Source organism: Prionailurus viverrinus, chromosome B3 (genome assembly GCF_022837055.1).
Source record: "Prionailurus viverrinus isolate Anna chromosome B3, UM_Priviv_1.0, whole genome shotgun sequence".
Lineage (NCBI taxonomy): Eukaryota > Metazoa > Chordata > Mammalia > Carnivora > Felidae > Prionailurus > Prionailurus viverrinus.
The window spans coordinates 65,751,606-65,770,715 of record NC_062566.1 but is presented as its reverse complement, the minus strand read 5'-3'; the positions used below and the strand labels follow the sequence as shown (position 1 = coordinate 65,770,715).

Sequence of the window (19,110 nt, the reverse complement as noted above, 5' to 3'; positions counted from 1 at the left end):
ATGATTCTCTTCAGAAGATGAGCTAATTTAAATACAAAGATGGATATACTAACAACCTTTGGGGATTTTGCTTCACCTCTTTTTATTTGTAAATGGGTTAGAAAGTTCATTATCTATATCAGATTAAAGCAGGGAAAAGTGTTATGAGAGTGAGGTCAAAAAGTCTGATTTTAGAACAAAGTATCCATTCAATTATTCAGGGTTCAGATGGCCTGCAAGCAACTGGATTATACACAAAGTTTGTGAATTGTTCATTACTACATATAATATAACTGATGAGGGACAGAAGCAGGGAAATGTTTACCTTTAGCCCAGAAGACTGATCTGTAGCCTGCATAGTTCCAATACGGATCAAATACCTGCTAGTTCCTACATTCTTAAAGGGTCTCGTGATTGCCTGTACATCTTGCCAATAATTAATATCAAGCTGAGTAATAAGCACCAGAGAAATCTTGCAAAAGTAATTTTACGGGTAGAAATTTGAAGAATACATTTATGATCTAATAGTCCTTGCAAGGCCCCTCCCCCTTACACACTAAGCATACAACCACCAGCTTCATACAACAAAAGTGCAGCCCTTTCTGTCCTCGGGTCCTGTCCCAGGCCTATAATAAAAGCACTTTTTGCACTGAAAACATCGCAAGAATTCTTTCTTGGCCATTGGCTCCTAGCTCCACATCAATAACTTTCTTAAGAATTCTTCCTACTCTGTGTTTCAAAAAGGTATGCAAATTTTCATCTCCTTATCTGAAACCCACGGATCCAGATATACTTCAAATTTCATATTGTTTTTTTAATGATGAATTGAGCAGAAATTTTATTTCCAAGCTCATCAAAGATGATTACAAACACAAATCAAATATCCTTTTAAAAATGTTCCCAATTAAATCAAAGGTACATCATCAAAGTAAAACACTTGTGACGTTAAGAATTCATTTAGGCTGTAGTACTTTCACATTATTTTGTTTTTAATCATTTGCAATATTCTGAAGATCACATTTAAACATTTTGAAGACAAGAAATAATGTAGTGTTTTTTAAGGTACAACCAAAACTACAAAATAGAGGAAATTAAGAAGACAATGACCAAATCTGCTGCATACACAGGATGGAGTAATCTAATATACATGAATCTTTCCAAACAAGTTTGCTAAAACACAGCTTTCATGATTAGAGAGAGAGAGATTTAGAAAAATCAAGACATCATTTGATTAATAAAGCCTATTCTTCCCCCAATTTTCTACTTGCTTGTATTCATTTACAAACTGTAAATTCATGAAAAAAGAACAAGTTTTGTTATGGTATAAAAATCTTGGGGGGCACCTGGGTGGCTCAGTCAGTTAAGTGTCTGACTTCAGCTCAAGTCATGATCTCACACTTCATGAGTTGGAGCCCCACTTTGGGTTCTGTGCTGACAGCTCAGAGCCTAGAGCCTGCTTCTGAATCTGTGTCTCCCTCTCTCTCTGCACCTCCCCCGCTCACACTCTGTCTCTCTCTCTCTCTCAAAAATAAATAATCATTAAAGAAAAATCTTGGGAAAAACAAATTACAAATATTCAAATTTTTAACAAAAATGTTTTCCTTCCCAAAATGTAAACATCCATAAAACAAACATAATATTCCAGGTATAGAAACACTAGTAATTCACTTATGAAAGACGTGTATTTGGTGGTAACATTTTTAAGTATAAAAGCACTTTACAAAACAAATCAGGCCATTATTATTTAAAGTCTACTCCTTCACCCAGTTTCCTTTATCTGAGTAGACACTCATCAATTTCTGTAGAATTTAGGCTCTAGGACCAGGCCACAGGAAAGATCTGAAATATCTAAAAGTCATTTGGCTGGAGAAAAGTGTTTTCTTGAGACAGGGAGGCAGTCATTCATCACTTTGTGCTTAAGAGCCTTCCTCAGCAAACTTCTTCCCTACAGTCTTTAGAAGAAAGCCTAGAATCTGGGCTCGAGGGGTTGCTTCCAGCTGGAACACCTACCAGCAGGGCATCTTTACAGGCATTCTACATGCAGTACTGTTGAACTCTGCGGCCACCTGCTGAGACCATGATCCTTCCCGTGTCCACCTCCTGCCAGAGCTGCTCCGCCCCCCACCCCCTCTGCTCTGAGGGCCATTCATGCTGGCCCAGGAAGATGGCTGTGCCACTGGGCTCCCAGGGAGGGGACCAGGCTCCAAATTTCAAATTGTTTTGTAAAGGTAACATGATCCTGTGTATTTTTGTAATATTCCAAAAGATAGGGTCTCAGGCACAAACCCTTATATAAAATAATTTTTATTTCTGTGTATGTGTACACATATACCTATATACCTTCTGATTTTTTTTGTCTTTTACATCTCTGCACATCAATATGGGTATCTATTGACTTGTCTTTGAATCCACTGATTCTTTCTGCTGTGTTCACTCTGTTTTTAAGTCCACTTAAATTCATAATTTCATGTTGCTTTTATAGTTCTAAAATATTTGGTTCTTTCTTCGATATTCCATTTCTCTTAAAATTTTTATTGTTTTCTCCATTTTTTTGGCTTTGTAATCTCTCTCTTAAAATATATGATTTTTTTTCCTCTTTACTAATTTCAACAATTGAGCCACCCTTGTTCTTAACTATTTTCCTCTTAATTATGAGGCATACATCTCTGCTTCTTTGCATATTCCTATTTTATGTACTTTAGGCACATTTTTATAAAAACAATCATATAGATCTGACAAAATATTCCTCCAGAAACTATTTACTGTTTCTTCCATGAGGCATAAAATGTTAAGTTATAATCACTTCAATCCAATCAAGTACTGAGCTTATTTGAATCGGATTGTAATTTTTACAAGTCTCAGTATACTTCTGATTTGTGCCTGCTCCTTGGATATATCCCTTCCAAGTCTTATTTTTTTTAATGGGTTTTTTTGTTGTTGTTGCTCTGTTTTGTTTTTTGAGAGCTCACGCGCACAAGTGGGGGAGGAGCAGAGAGAGGGAGAGACACAGACTCTGAAGCAGGATCCAGGCTCCTAACTGACAGCACAGAGCCCAATGAGGATCTGAACCCTGAGATCATGACCTGAGCCTAAGTGATACACTTAACCTAGGAAGCCACCCAGGTGCCCCTCCCTTCTAAGTTTTAATTATGATTTTAATGGTTCTCTTGTTCTTCAGTCTTAAAGATTTTAGGTGATTCAGTTTTGCCCTTCAGAATTTTTTTTAAGATTTTTAATTTGTACATAATCTCTATACCCAATGTGGGGCTCAAACTCACAACCCCAAAATCAAGAATCAGCACATTCTGGATCTATGACTGAGCTAGCCAGGTGCCCCGTTCTTCAGAATTTTTGAGCTTAGAAACTTAGTCTTCTCTCTTCTCTGCTCGCCTTAAAAGTATGGCAAATTCTTCACTCAGAAATCTGACTTTATGTTTGTCCTTTTCAATGTATTGTACCCAATAAGAATCCATTACAAATATAAATATTAAGCAACAAAGTAATAACGAACAGGAAAAATATATAATATTACTGATTGTACAACCAGAAAGAATCACAAACACTCAGGACAGAGTCCTTTTATACTCTAGCAGTGAATTTGTCTTGGTCTTCTTGTTATCAAAGCAAAATATAAATTAAATTAGTTTTGCAATTTCTACAGATTATACACACAAATGCACAAGCACATGTATACTTGAAACCAATATCTTGAATAAGAAAAGAGTTACCCAAGACAAGTTACTAGAGAAGAATTCTCAACAAACAGTTTGGACAGAATAATTATTGGATAATAATAATATCAGCCATTAAATGATCACATTAATATCTATTTGACATTTAAAGAATATTGGCTAGTCACAGACATTAAGTCAGAATTTCAAAAATTGTGAAAAAAGATATATAAATATAATATATATTCTATATTTATAATAAACATACATTTTTCCCTACCCTAAGCCAACTGGAGATGGCATGAGTCCATTGGAATTGGGCAAGAAAGGGTAAGAGTAGCAGCCACAGGCCAAATATATGAAACATGCAGTTTCTGAGGCTCTCCCTCTTGTTTTCCCACCCACATATTTCAGTCTTTCCTTATTACACTGCCTTATCCATTTTCTATTAACCTCACACTCCCTTTCTGTTCCTTCTTCCTCCAGGAACAAATGGGTATCTATTTAAATACTCTCTCATATATTTTTTGTTTTTCAGAAAACAATAAAATTGAATCATTCATATCCCAGGTTTAAATTGAAGGAAAGTTGTATAATTCATAGTTCCCTCAAAAGTTTGAGTATGTTAGCTCCAAGTAGATTAATTTGAATCCAGTCTAATGTCTGAGGCCATGCTTTCAGCAGATTCTAAATCTATAATCTAAGCTTTTCATCAACTTCCCATACTTTTCCTAGGGCTTTAATTCAGTTTTCAAACAGCTTGTTAACTAGAGAGTTAATCTGATAGTTCAATGTACCCTCACAATCAGTGATCTATTCTGAATATTATAAAATGGTAACTTTAGAAAAAAACAACCCCAAATTTTGTATTTTTTTTTAATTTATTATTGAGATACAGAGAGAGACAGAGTGTGAGCAGGGGAGGGGCAGAGAGACAGGGAGATACAGAATCTGAAGCAGGCTCCAGGCTCCAAGCTGTCAGCACAGAGCCTCACACAGGGCTCGAACTCACAAACCGCGAGATCATGACCTGAGCCGAAGTTGGACACTTAACCAACTGAGCCACCAGGCACCCTGTAAATTTTGTATTATTATTTAAGTATTTGTATTACTTGAAGTTGTCTGAAAATGCATAGAGTAACTTGTCCTCTTGTGAATTATTTAGGAGATCATTCTCAAACTCAGGAATTGACTACTCAGTCTTTTCATTGCCATCTTCATGTCCTTGTTCCTCAATGTGTAGATAATGGGATTCAGAATGGGTGTGATCATAAAGTCCAAAATGGCAAGAAATTTATCCACTGGCACTGTGGGAAATGGCCACACATAAACAAAGATGCACGGTCCGAAGAACAAAACCACCACAGTGATGTGAGCTGACAGAGTAGAAAAGGCTTTAGACAAACCTCCTGAGGAACGTTTCCATACAATGACCAGGATGAAGATATAGGAGATGAGCAATAAGAAGAAGGTGCCCATGGAAATGAACCCACTGTTGGCAGTAACCATGAATTCCATTCTGTAGGTGTCTGTGCAGGCAAGTTTGATAAACCAAGGAAGGTCACAGTAAAAGCTATCTATCTCATTAGGACCACAAAAAGGCAAATGGACAACAAAAGCTACCTGGACCACTGCATGAATGAGGCCAATGACCCAAGCACCGGACAGAAGCAAAATGCACATCTGTGGGCTCATGATAGTCAGGTAGTGGAGGGGCTTGCATATGGCCACATATCTGTCCAAGGCCATGGCGATGAGCAGGACCATCTCGGATCCACCCAGGACATGAAGGGCAAATATCTGGATGACACAGCCCTGAAAGGATATGGTTTTGTACCCAGAGTATAGGTTATGAATCATCTTAGGAACTGTTAAGGTAGAAAAACACAAATCAATGAATGAGAGATTGGCTAAAAGGAAGTACATGGGGGAATGTAAGAATGGGTCAAAGGTCACTGCGAACACAACCAAAAGGTTTCCCAGAACAATTGTTACATAAAACACTGCAGAGAAAGCAAGGAGAAAATGCTGCACTGGTCTATAGGTAGAAAGTCCCAGCAACACAAATTCAGACACTGAAGAGTAATTTGACTTATTCATTGACCTTGTGTTACCTGAAAGGAACAAATAAAAATAATTACAAAAGGATGCACCAGAGCTGTTGAAAGAAACAGATGTCACTGGGTTTCAAATTCTGACATTACAGAAAAAATTTCACTCTTGGTCACAAAAGTCCTTTGAAAAAAAGTCATACAATAATTTATTGATTTAACAAATGTTCATTGAGCAGCTACCATGAAGACCTATGTACCTGGCACTGTGCCACATTATGGGATATAATATATACCCTGTCTTCATGTAGTTTGTAGTCTAGTTGTAAAGCTAAGCATTAAATAACTAATCATATAAGTGGGTGATTATAATGGTAATAAGTTATTTGAAGAAAAGAACAAAGGGCTATGAGAATTATAAGAGCTCACAGCAGTGCCATCGGCTATGACCTGGAAGAAGACATTTGTGCTAAAATCTAAATGATGAATAGGAGTTAAATAAGTGAGGAAGATAGGAAGAGTGATCTACCCAGAGGAAAGATATGGGAAATACTCATTTAGGATGAAGAAACAGAACAATTTGGAATAAACAAACAAATAAATAAATAAGAGTCTGATCAAGGTAGAGTCCTCTACTCTGTGTAAAGAATTTGGTCAATATCTTAAAAGTGACAGAAAGCCACTAGGTAGAGCAGTGAAATAATAATATTAGTAGTTTGAAGAGTTTACAGTAGCTGCAAAGTAAAGAATGTAGCACAGTAATCCCAAAGCAAGAGAGAGATCTATTAAGAGTCTATCAAAGGACCATTTCAAATTAGTATAGAAAGGGTAAATTTATCAATAAATGGTGTTGACACAGCTTACCAAACTTGGCAAAAGAAAATTAAATTCCTTACCTTACAACAGTAAATAAAATGCATTTTAATGGATATTTAAATGACAAAATAAACAGGAAATAGAAGAAATATAGGCTTACTTTTAGGCAATCCTTTGTGTGAGAAAAGTCTTTCTAAACATATCCCCTCATGTGCAACTCATGCAGAAAAAAAAGCACACCTACAGATTCAAAAATTTTAATCTTCTATATAAACGTTTTAGGAAAAAAAAACAAATGTGGGAAATACTTGTTAAATATAATGATAAACCAAATTTTAAGTGAACAAACACATAAAAACTTGGACAGAATAATAAATATAAATAGTCATCACATGAAGAATAGTCATACTCACTAGCAATCAAAGAAATGTAAATAAAACAATATGGAGTTGCTATTATGTATGAATAACTGAATAATATATCGTCAGTGAAGCTATGATGAAACAATCTCTATTATTCCCAGTACAAATTCATATAACATCTCCAGAATACAATTTCAAACTACATATCAATCAAATATCTTTGAATTGCCTTATGACTACGATTCCCTATACAGGAAATTTTGTTTAAGGTAATAAGAACAGATGAGCCAAAAAATTTACCTATTGGGCAAATGTCATACAATTATTTAAAAAAGGAAAAAAAATGAAAATAGCCTAAATTCAAATGAGGAACTAAATTATGAATAGTATACCCAAATGGGAAAGGCATTCAACCTTAAATGTACAAAAATATGAAAATTTTAATAATAAACATTTATTTTAAAATAACAGTTTATAAAAGGAAATGTATAGAAAACATTTTTTAATTAAGCCTAGAAAAATGGAAATAAAAAAACAACAGATTGTTGAGCTCCGTGTGTGTGTGTGTGTATCTGTGTGTGTATATATATATATATATGTTTGAACCATATAAAATTGGTATTTTGATAGATCAAAAAATACTGAAATATCACTTTCACAGGAGTCCAACTAATATATTAAAATTTTTTCCCTTATAAGATTTTCTAAACTACTTTCCCTTTTCACAACCAAACATATTGATGCTTATTCCACATGTGAATTGATTTCCACAGGTTCCCCACCCACCTGCACTGCTACCACCAAGCTTTCTTCCAGGCCCCACATCACTGACAACCATTCTTTCTCTTGTCATGACTTCTTCCTATGCCACTTCACATTATGCTCAGGGTATAGCCTGGGCACAGCCCTGCACTGTGTATGCAGATGGGATCACCATGGACACTATAGAGCTTAGAATAGTCTTGAGGGCTGCCAGGTCAGGCAGAAATGGGCATCCTGAGGGTCATGGCATGGGATGGGTATTTTAGCCAAGAGGAAATACTATTGAGGTGATGCTAGGGCCCTCCCACAAGGGCCCTTAATGGAGAACATGGCCAATAACTAAGAAAAACAGAGCAGAAATAAACAGAGATGTGGAACAATCACAGAAGTAAATGGCAATGGATGTGAAATACAAGGACTGCCAGGCATTTTTATATTTTGACCATGTAGGGGCACCTAGGTGGCTCACTCAGTTAAGCATCCAACTCTTGATTTTGGCTCAGGTCAAAATCTCATGGTTCATGGGATCAAGTCCTGTGTCAGGCTCTGTGCAGAGGCAGCATGGAGCCTGCTTGGGATTCTCTCTCTCCCTCTCTCTGCCCTTCCCCACATGTGCTTTCTCTCTCTCTCAAAATAAATAAAATAAACTTAAAAAAAAAAAACCTCTGGTATAGATCTACCAGAGGTGAAAAATTTTGCATAATAGAATCAATAGTATCTTTGTGTGTTATATGCACATAAACAAATGCCTAACTTTTTAGAATTATTAATATAGTAAAATGTGATTGACTAGACATGACTTTAACTTTCTAAAATCCTTATTTCTGCCATTTAGATGCCTTTTACAAAGAATTGGTATTTGTTAATAAAAAACATTGATTTTTGAAAATACAAAAGTGAAGGTTAGATCAGGGGAGTTCTGGGAAGATGGAGTAGATCCTGAGCTCTCCTTGTCCCATGTACACACCAAGATAACAGCCACATTAATACAACTAACGGAAAATAATCCAAAGATTGGCAGAACGGACTTACCACAGTTAATCATAGAAAGGAGGTCATATGGAAAATGGTATGAGGGGCAGAAACATGGTCTGGAATCAAACTCCTGGGAGACTCACCACAAACAGAAGACACCACACACAGAGAGATGTAGGAGGATCAGACTCCTTGCCAGAGACACTAGGCATGCGGGACCTGCCCTGAGATGATGACTCCCCATAACAGTTGGCTGTGAAAACCAGTGGAGCTCACCTTCTCCAGTTTTTACAATCAATGGGGCTTAACTCCAGGTATATTAAAAATCAGATGGTTTACCTCTGGGAGAGCATGAGGGCTGTAGGAAACTGAGTGCCTGCCCTGAAAGAGCCAGCATATAACAAAAATCTGCAGAGAAGCAGCAGTTTGAAAAGTGCCCCTGGAATATACTGAAGGAGATTTATCTACTCATCTCAAAACACTAGGGCACACATAACACATAGGAGACACCCATGAAGCACAGGGTCTGGTGAGTCTGGTGAATAGGGGGCATTATTTTATAAGGCACCCCAATATCTCTTCTTCATAAAGCAACTACTTTCGAGACCAGGTGATGTAGCTGACTTTTTTAATACATAGAAATAATTCCATTTCCGGGTATTTACCCAAAGAAAATGAAAACATTAATTTGTAAACATGCATGCACCCCTATATTTATTGCAGCATTATTTATAATAGCCAAGATCTGGAAAGCAACCCAAGTGTCCATCATAGGTAGATAATAAAGATGTGGTGTATATATATTTACAATGGGATATTAATCATAAAAAAAGAATGAGGCCTTGCCATTTGCAACAACATGGATGGACCTAGAGGGTATTGTGCTATGTGAAACAAGTCAGTCAGAGAAAAATAAATACCATATGATTTCACTCCTATGTGGAATTTAAGACACAAAACAAACAACAGAGAAAGAAATGGAAAAATAGACTCAAATACAGAGAATAGACTGGTTGCCAGAGGAAAGTGGGGTGGGGTGGGGTGGGGGGAAGGTAAAAGAGGAGTGGGGATTCAGGAGACACTTAACTTGATGAGCAGTGAGCAATACACAGAATTGTCGAGTCACTATATTGTACACCTGAAACTAGTATAACAGTAGGTTAAAATTTTAAAATTTTAGAATAAAAAAGTACAAAGCTGAAAATTCAAGATGCACAGCATGTTAAAAGGAAACATAGAACACAAACCGTGAAAAAAATGGCATGAAACTTGACTAGTAAGTGATCAACTCTTTTCTCATCAACAATCAAAACTATCAATATAGCAAAAATTCTCAGCAAGGGGTCCATCTTGAGGTGCAACCTTTATATACTTATATTTTTAATACTATCTTTTGCTGGAGATATGTATATGAGAAAGAGAGAGAGAGAATGGATACATTTCTTGATTAAGTACGGAGATGATTTTAAAAAGAGAGGAAAAGGGAGCGAACTTACAAAGATAGAAGAAGAGGAGAAAAGAGAAATAGAAGCAAGCAATTGAGAGAGTAAGAGAAAAGAAAGAAGATGGCTTCTGGGAGAGTCCTCTGGTTATAGTCCTGCTTAAACTCCTTTAGTGACTCCTATTCCTTCACTTGGACTCCTTCATATGAGGCCATGTATCCTTTGTCTATTCCCAGACTCACATCTTGATTCTCCCCTATTCCCACAAAATACTCTCCAATTTTCTTGAACTACTTGAATAATCCTGTTTTTGTTAATGTTTGCTTGCTTGCTTGCTTGCCTGTTATGGCTGAACTGCTATGTGCACCCTGTACTTCTGCTGACTGCTTCTCATACGTGAGTACAATTCATACAACGCCTCCAGAGGACAGTTTCCTCTTCCAGCTGCAACTGACCTTATTCCTTTATGTTCTCAGGCCATGCTGTGCAAGCATAATGTTTATGATACTACTTTGGCTATACTGTATGTCACTCCTACCACATCTATGAGTTCCCTAAAGAGACACAGTATGTTAGTAACAAATTCTGGTCCATTAACAAGTGTTCAGTAAATATTTGTGTGCATAGATGAATGGATGGATGACCTGATAATAGTTTCTTATTATATATTACTTCTATATTTTGATCCTGTCCATAATATGGCTAATCACATCGACAAACCCCATAACCTGCCTGCCACTGTATCACAAGCCAAGAAAATGAATCCAACAAGTTAGGGGAGGGTCATTCAAAGGCTAATGTGAATCCAGAATTGACTTTTGAAGCACACATGTATATCTTATTTTAATTTTAACAAAAAGAATTGACAGGAGAGAGTTCAGCTAACACCATTTCCCACAGAATAACATGAGTCATAATTTAGAAAAGCTAAAGAGACCTAACAAGGGTGCCATCCTGTTGAAACCTGCCATCCTACAGAGGCTGCCCTCAGGGTCCACTGTCTAACTCCATGTCTTTGAGAGTTTAGGATGCACAGGCAGCAAGACTGGGTCCTGAACACTGTTGTTGATTGACATTCCCTCCATGAAACATTAAGTTTCAGATTTCTCCATTAACAGCTTTAATTCCTGTCTTTCCATTCATCTCTGAATCCTGTCAGTTCAGGGCATTCCCCAACCTGACATCTTAAAGCACGCCTCACTGTAGCTCAGAGCTAGTTTCTTGCTTCTAATGAATCTTTTGATTGCTATTAAATGAAGCAAGAGCTAGAAACGGCAGTGGCAGATGAAGCTATGAGTGTTGTTGGCAATGTACAAGCAATGACCTGGTGATGTTCCTCAGTCATCATCAACATAAATACTTTCCTTCCTTTTTTAAAGTATCTCTAGCCTGAAATGTGGATTTATCTTGCATGTCCTTCTATTGACATCTACAGTTATCTCAGTGCACACTTCTGTCAATTCTTTAGATCACCGGCTATTTCGCCATGTGAAAATTTCCTCTCCCCAATAAAAAAAATAGTCAAAAAGTAAATAGAAAATTACCACTATCTAGCTGTTATACTATTCCTCCCTTTTTTTTACTACTCATCTTGATTAGTTCAATGACCAAATGTTTATGAGAGTATATGCAAACTTTTGTCTTCTAATTCCTCAAGTGAGTCTTCCCTTTATTACGTCTCCATCTTTTTAATACAGGTTAGAAATAAATTAAACACTTATGACATTTTTCAATTCTTCACCCTAATTTCTTTAGATTCCTAAGGAATTCCAAATTTCTAAAACTAACTTTGACTTGCTTATACTAATTGATACTCATGAAATCTGACCAAATGGGAAGGACTGTGGGAGGATGGGTGAAATAGGTGATGGGGATTGAGCAGTGCACTTATGATGAGCACTGGGTGTTGTATAAAGTGTTGAATCACTATATTGTACACCTGAAACTAATATCACACTGTATGTTAACTAACTGGAATATAAATAAAAACTTAAAAAAAAGAAATTGTCTCTTGGAAAATTATTTTTTCAATGTTGGTTTACTATATTATTCTATATCCCCCCCTCACTTCTGGAAACTTTGAAGTCATTATAGAATATATTCTTAGGGAATTTTATCTGGTGACAGTATTTGTATGTTTATAGAAGTCTTTGTAAAGAGATTTCCTTTGAATATATTCCCTATCACTGAGAAGTCTATGAGCTATGCAATAATCTCCAAATATCTCATTCATGCCCTTGAAGAAGTTACAAGTATGAGATAAATATTTTTGTAATGTCTGTCCAGTGCAAAACATATCAAACCTTGAAAATCACATAGTAAATTTGTATATTGAATTTATATTTTTGACAGGAGGAAACAAAACTTCTGTGAATTCCCCCATTAATTTTGTGGGAAGGAATAAAGTATAATATTACAAAGGAACACAGTGTGATTCTGGCCGTGGGAAGGCAGAATCACCGAAAGCCTCTCTCATTTCTGTTTTCTCTGCATCCTCATAACTGACTCTTCTCACTGGCCCGGACTTGTGTCTTCTAAGATTCTGTGACCTACCAGACAAGTTATGATGCCTTCTACAAACCAATCCTTCTGTGCAAGTGTAGATATGCTCCTAATTATTTTGAATCCAATGATTTGTAAACTTCAAATGGCTTTCTCTACACTTGAATTTTCTAAGGTACTGAATTATAACTAATTCATCTAAAAAGTATAGTCTTCTCAAGTGAGACTCACACACATAACACATTTTCATTTCCAGAGGTATGTTTGTAAACATGACATGGCCAATAAAACATTACCCATCTTCATTCTTTCCCCACTCCTACTGACGCATGCTCATCACAAGCATGAAACCTGGAATACCTCTCTGGTGACACTTAGATTTCCCTATAGCTTCAAGGATAACATCAAGCCTGGAGTAGAAAATTCAGTTCTGTGTAAAGTAAGTTTGAATAAATAGAAACAATCAGCAGAATTTACCTGTCCCAAAAGTATGGTCTATTCTTAGTGAGTTTTCAAAAACCTTCAAGGCACAGTCCAAAGCACTGTACCTAATAATCACTGTCCAAGTCATTCTAGGCCCCCCTGGAATAGGCTATGATCGAGGCACAAAAATATCTTCCTATAAATCAGGGTATAATCCAGACATATAGAACAACGTATGCAGCCTGAAACAAAAGTTTTCATTTCCCCCTGCTAAAAGTTAGCACCCAGGAGGTATTCAATAAATGTTTGTTGAATTGAAAAAGAGAGAGAAAATCCTTATGATTCAGGAATTTCAGCAGACTACCAACTTTAATTTTATTTTACTCACTTACCTGACCCCCCCAAAAAAAATGAAGATAAGAAAAGGATATTAGAAAGCAATATCTTCAGATACGCCTGTGTCATTTTTAAAATCTTTCCACTGTGATGTCCTGTGGTTATTATTGCGATGTCACTAGACTAAGTTAGAGCTGCTCTAGCAGGAACATGAGCTCTCAATGACAAAACTATACTTTGGTGACCTAATAGTCCTCAGTCTATTCATCTCGGGAATTCTGCCTTAGAATCCCCATGGTCTGAAGAAAGGTGGAATATAGAAGTTTGGTACAGAGTAAAATTAAGTTAAAGGAAAACAAACATTTGTGCAACCAAACACACCTGGGGAACCCTTTAAAGGAGAATCAACATTTCCAGGCAGTAGAATGTTACAAGACACCTGTGAAACTTATCTCAGTGAACAGGAAATAGCTATTAACACATTCAATAAGCACACTTCAAAATTTATTGTGAAGCATATTCATAATGAAAAGGTTTAAGTGAGAAAGTCTGCACATGCATTCCCATTTTAATGAAGTTAAGTTTCAGGCAAAATAAGTTGACCAAGGTTACCCTGCTGATTTTGTGTAACTGATACTCAAATCAGAGATCGAGGAATTAACCACTACACTGTACCGTTTCCCTTTTATGTCATTGTTATAGCATATCAACAGGGGTTCATAGGTTTAGGTAGCTTTTGAATTTTGTAATCAAAATGACAAATATCTCATCACATATTCTTTTGACTTAATAAATTAAAAATAAGAATTTAGAGCACATCATTCACTTAAGGCTGGTAGCAGAGAACTCACATAACTCTGGGATTCTGCCCTAACATCAGCCACACTAAATGCCTGGAATGTTGTTCAGAAAAGAAATCTAAACAAATATAAAATTCAGTCTCACACATCTTAATCATGGGAATTTAAAGTTAGTATAAGAATTAATTTTAAACACACAATTTCAGCTGAAATATGTAAATTTAATTGTTGTCAATGAAATTGCTATTAATCCTTTTCTGTATATTAAATATTACACCAAGTTGTTCATAAAGTCTAACCTGGGGGAGCTTAAAAATAGATGAAAAATTTTGTGCATTAATTGTTTAAACATCTCACAGGCACAGACAGGACATAAAGTTGAATATGATTTTTACAATCACACTTATCCAAAGTAAATGACTAGATGAGTAATTAATAGAAGCTAGTCCCTGAAGAATTACTGAAATCCATTTACAATTTTTTTTTTAATTTTTTTTTCAACGTTTATTTATTTTTGGGACAGAGAGAGACAGAGCATGAACGGGGGAGGGGCAGAGAGAGAGGGAGACACAGAATCGGAAACAGGCTCCAGGCTCTGAGCCATCAGCCCAGAGCCTGACGTGGGGCTCGAACTCAGGGACCGCGAGATCGTGACCTGGCTGAAGTCGGACGCTTAACCGACTGTGCCACCCAGGCGCCCCCCATTTACAATTTTTAATTAAATAATTAATTAAATACTTTGTGATGAATGAAAGAACTGAGTGTACATATATCTGCTTTCATGAGATTATTATTATTATGGTTAGGAAGTGAAATTTCTGCCACCAGAAGAATTCCAGCATCAATGAATAATCATCTGACAGAATTGGCATAGGGTAAAATTATACCAGATAATTTCTAAAGCCTTCTCATACAGAAGGATTTATGAGTCCTTAATATAACTTCTCCTTTTAAAGTCTAATTAGGGAGGAATTCTGGAAAGATGGCGGCAGGAGGACGCTGGGCTCACAGAGCGTCCTGCTGATCACTTAGATTCCACCTATACCTGCCTAAATAACCCAGAAAACCGCCAGAGGATTAGCAGAACGGAGTTGCCAGACCCAAGCGCAGACGAGAGGCTCACGGAAGAGGGTAGGAAGGGCGGCGAGGTGGTGCACGCTCCAGGACTGGTGGGAGGGAGCCGAGGCAGAGGGGAGGCTCGCCGGCCAAGCAGAGTCCCTGAGTCTGGCTTGCAAAAGCGGAGGGGCCTGACGGACTGTGTTCCGACAGCAAGTGTCTGGGAGGTCATAAGTTAACAGCTCTGCTCGGAAAGCGGGAAGACTGGAGGACAAAGGGAGGGAGAGCTGCTGAGCCCCGGGACACAGAGCTCAGTTTGTTGGGGAACAAAGGCGCTTGCCAGCGCCATCTCCCCCGCCCATCCCCCAGCCAAAATCCCAAAGGGAACCGGTTCCTGCCAGGGAAATTGCTCGCTCTCTGCAAACACCCAACTCTGTGCTTCTGCCGAGCCAAACCTCCTGCAGCGGATCTGACTCCCTCCCACTGCCACAGGGCCCCTCCTGAAGTGGATCACCTAAGGAGAAGCAAGCTAAGCCTGCCCCCCCTGCCACCGTGCACCTTGCCTACCCACCCCAGCTAATACGCCAGATCCCCAGCATCACAAGCCTGGCACGGTGCAAGTAGCCCAGACGGGCCACGCCACCCCACAGTGAATCCCGCCCCTAGGAGAGGGGAAGAGAAGGCACACACAGTCTGACTGTGGCCCCAGCGGTGGGCTGGGGGCAGACATCAGGTCTGACTGCGGCCCAGCCCACCAACTCCAGTTATGCACCACAGCACAGGGGAAGTGCCCTGCAGGTCCTCACCACTCCAGGGACTATCCAAAATGACCAAGTGGAAGAATTCCCCTCAGAAGAATCTCCAGGAAATAACAACAGCTAATGAGCTGATCAAAAGGATTTAAATAATATAACAGAAAGTGAATTTAGAATAATAGTCATAAAATTAATCGCTGGGCTTGAAAACAGTATACAGGACAGCAGAGAATCTCTTGCTACAGAGATCAAGGGACTAAGGAACAGTCACGAGGAGCTGAAAAACGCTTTAAATGAAATGCAAAACAAAATGGAAATGACCACGGCTCGGATGGAAGAGGCAGAGGAGAGAATAGGTGAACTAGAAGATAAAGTTATGGAAAAAGAGGAAGCTGAGAAAAAGAGAGATAAAAAAATCCAGGAGTATGAGGGGAAAATTAGAGAACTAGGTGATACACTAAAAAGAAATAATATATGCATAATTGGTATCCCAGAGGAGGAAGAGAGAGGGAAAGGTGCTGAAGGGGTACTTGAAGAAATAATAGCTGAGAACTTCCCTGAACTGGGGAAGGAAAAAGGCATTGAAATCCAAGAGGCACAGAGAACTCCCTTCAGACGTAACTTGAATCGATCTTCTGCACGACATATCATAGTGAAACTGGCAAAATACAAGGATAAAGAGAAAATTCTGAAAGCAGCAAGGGGTAAACGTGCCCTCACATATAAAGGGAGACCTATAAGACTCGTGACTGATCTCTCTTTTGAAACTTGGCCAGCCAGAAAGAATTGGCACGAGATTTTCAGTGTGCTAAACAGAAAAAATATGCAGCCAAGAATCCTTTATCCAGCAAGTCTGTCATTTAGAATAGAAGGAGAGATGAAGGTCTTCCCAAACAAACAAAAACTGAAGGAATTTGTCACCACTAAACCAGCCCTACAAGAGATCCTAAGGGGAACCCTGTGAGACAAAGTACCAGAGACATCACTACAAGCATAAAACATACAGACATCACAATGACTCTAAACCCGTATCTTTCTATAATAACACTGAATGTAAATGGATTAAATGCACCAACCAAAAGACATAAGGTATCAGAATGGATAAAAAAACAAGACCCATCTATTTGCTGTCTACAAGAGACTCATTTTAGACCTGAGGACACCTTCAGATTGAGAGTGAGGGGATGGAGAACTATTTATCATGCGACTGGAAGCCAAAAGAAAGCTGGAGTAACCATACGTGTATCAGACAAACTAGACTTTAAATTAAAGGCTGTAACAAGAGATGAAGAAGGACATTATATAATAGTTACAGGGTCTATCCATCAGGAAGAGCTAACAATTATAAATGTCTATGCGCCGAATACCGGAGCCCCCAAATATATAAAACAATTACTCATAAACATAAGCAACCTTATTGATAAGAATGTGGTAATTGCAGGAGACTTTAACACCCCACTTACAGAAATGGATAGATCATCTAGACACATGGTCAATAAAGAACAAGGGCCCTGAATGAGACATTGGATCAGATGGACTTGACAGATATATTTAGAACTCTGCATCCCAAAGCAACAGAATATACTTTCTTCTCGAGTGCACATGGAACATTCTCCAAGATAGATCATATACTGGGTCACAAAACAGCCCTTCATAAGTTGACAAGAATTGAAATTATACCATGCATACTTTCAGACCACAATGCTATGAAGCTTGAAATCAACCACAGAAAAAAGTCTGGAAAACCTCCAAATCATGGAGGTTAAAGAACACCCTACTAAACAATGAGTGGGTCAACCAGGCAATTAGAGAAGAAATTAAAAAATATATGGAAACAAATGAAAATGAAAATACAACAATCCAAACGCTTTGGGACGCAGCAAAGGCAGTCCTGAGAGGAAAATACATTGGAATCCAGGCCTATCTCAAGAAACAAGAAAAATCCCAAATACAAAATCTAACAGCACACCTAAAGGAAATAGAAGCAGAACAGCAAAGGCAGCCTAAACCCAGCAGAAGAAGAGAAATAATAAAGATCAGAGCAGAAATAAACAATATAGAATCTAAAAAAACTGTAGAGCAGATCAATGAAACCAAGAGTTGGTTTTTTGAAAAAATAAACAAAATTGACAAACCTCTAGCCAGGCTTCTCAAAAAGAAAAGGGAGATGACCCAAATAGATAAAATCATGAATGAAAATGGAATTATTGCAACCAATCCCTCAGATATACAAACAATTATCAGGGAATACTATGAAAAATTATATGCCAACAAACTGGACAACCTGGAAGAAATGGACAAATTCCTGAACACCCACACTCTTCCAAAACTCAATCAGGAGGAAATAGAAAGCTTGAACAGACCCATAACCAGTGAAGAAATTGAATCGGTTATCAAAAATCTCCCAACAAATAAGAGTCCAGGACCAGATGGCTTCCCAGGGGAGTTCTACCAGACGTTTAAGGCAGAGATAATACCTATCTTTCTCAAGCTATTCCAAGAAATAGAAAGGGAAGGAAAACTTCCAGACTATTTCTATGAAGCCAGTATTACTTTGATTCCTAAACCAGACAGAGACCCAGTAAAAAAAAGGGAACTACAGGCCGATATCCCTGATGAATATGGATGCAAAAATTCTCTAGAAGATACTAGCAAATCCAATTCAACAGCATATAAAAAGAATTATTCACCATGATCAGGTGGGATTCATTCCTGGGATGCAGGGCTGGTTCAACATTCGCAAATCAATCAACGTGATACATCACATTAACAAAAAAAAAGAGAAGAACCATATGATCCTGTCAATCGATGCAGAAAAGGCCTTTGACAAAATTCAGCGCCCTTTCTTAATAAAAACCCTTGAGAAAGTCGGGATAGAAGGAACATACTTAAAGATCATAAAAGCCATTTATGAAAAGCCCACAGCTAACATCATCCTCAATGGAGAAAAACTGAGAGCTTTTTCCCTGAGATCAGGAACACGACAGGGATGCCCACTCTCACCGCTGTTGTTTAACATAGTGTTGGAAGTTCTAGCATCAGCAATCAGACAACAAAAGGAAATCAAAGGCATCAAAATTGGCAAAGATGAAGTCAAGCTTTCGCTTTTTGCAGATGACTTGATATTATACATGGAAAATCCGATAGACTCCAACAAAAGTCTGCTAGAACTGATACACG

General features: G+C 37.9%; 1 protein-coding gene across 1 annotated transcript; it reads right to left on the bottom strand.

The window, feature by feature from the left end:
• Nucleotides 1-4,811: 4,811 nt before the first annotated feature.
• LOC125167960 (olfactory receptor 4F6-like) lies at nucleotides 4,812-5,750 on the bottom strand. The gene has a single exon (XM_047862904.1). It carries the CDS (start codon nucleotides 5,748-5,750, stop codon nucleotides 4,812-4,814), a length of 939 nt encoding a protein of 312 aa, XP_047718860.1.
• Nucleotides 5,751-19,110: the final 13,360 nt, after the last annotated feature.

Coding starts and splice junctions, on each gene's coding strand:
- LOC125167960 (XM_047862904.1), bottom strand. CDS start 5,750: ATGAATAAGTCAAATTACTCTTCAGTGTCTGAATTTGTGTTGCTGGGA.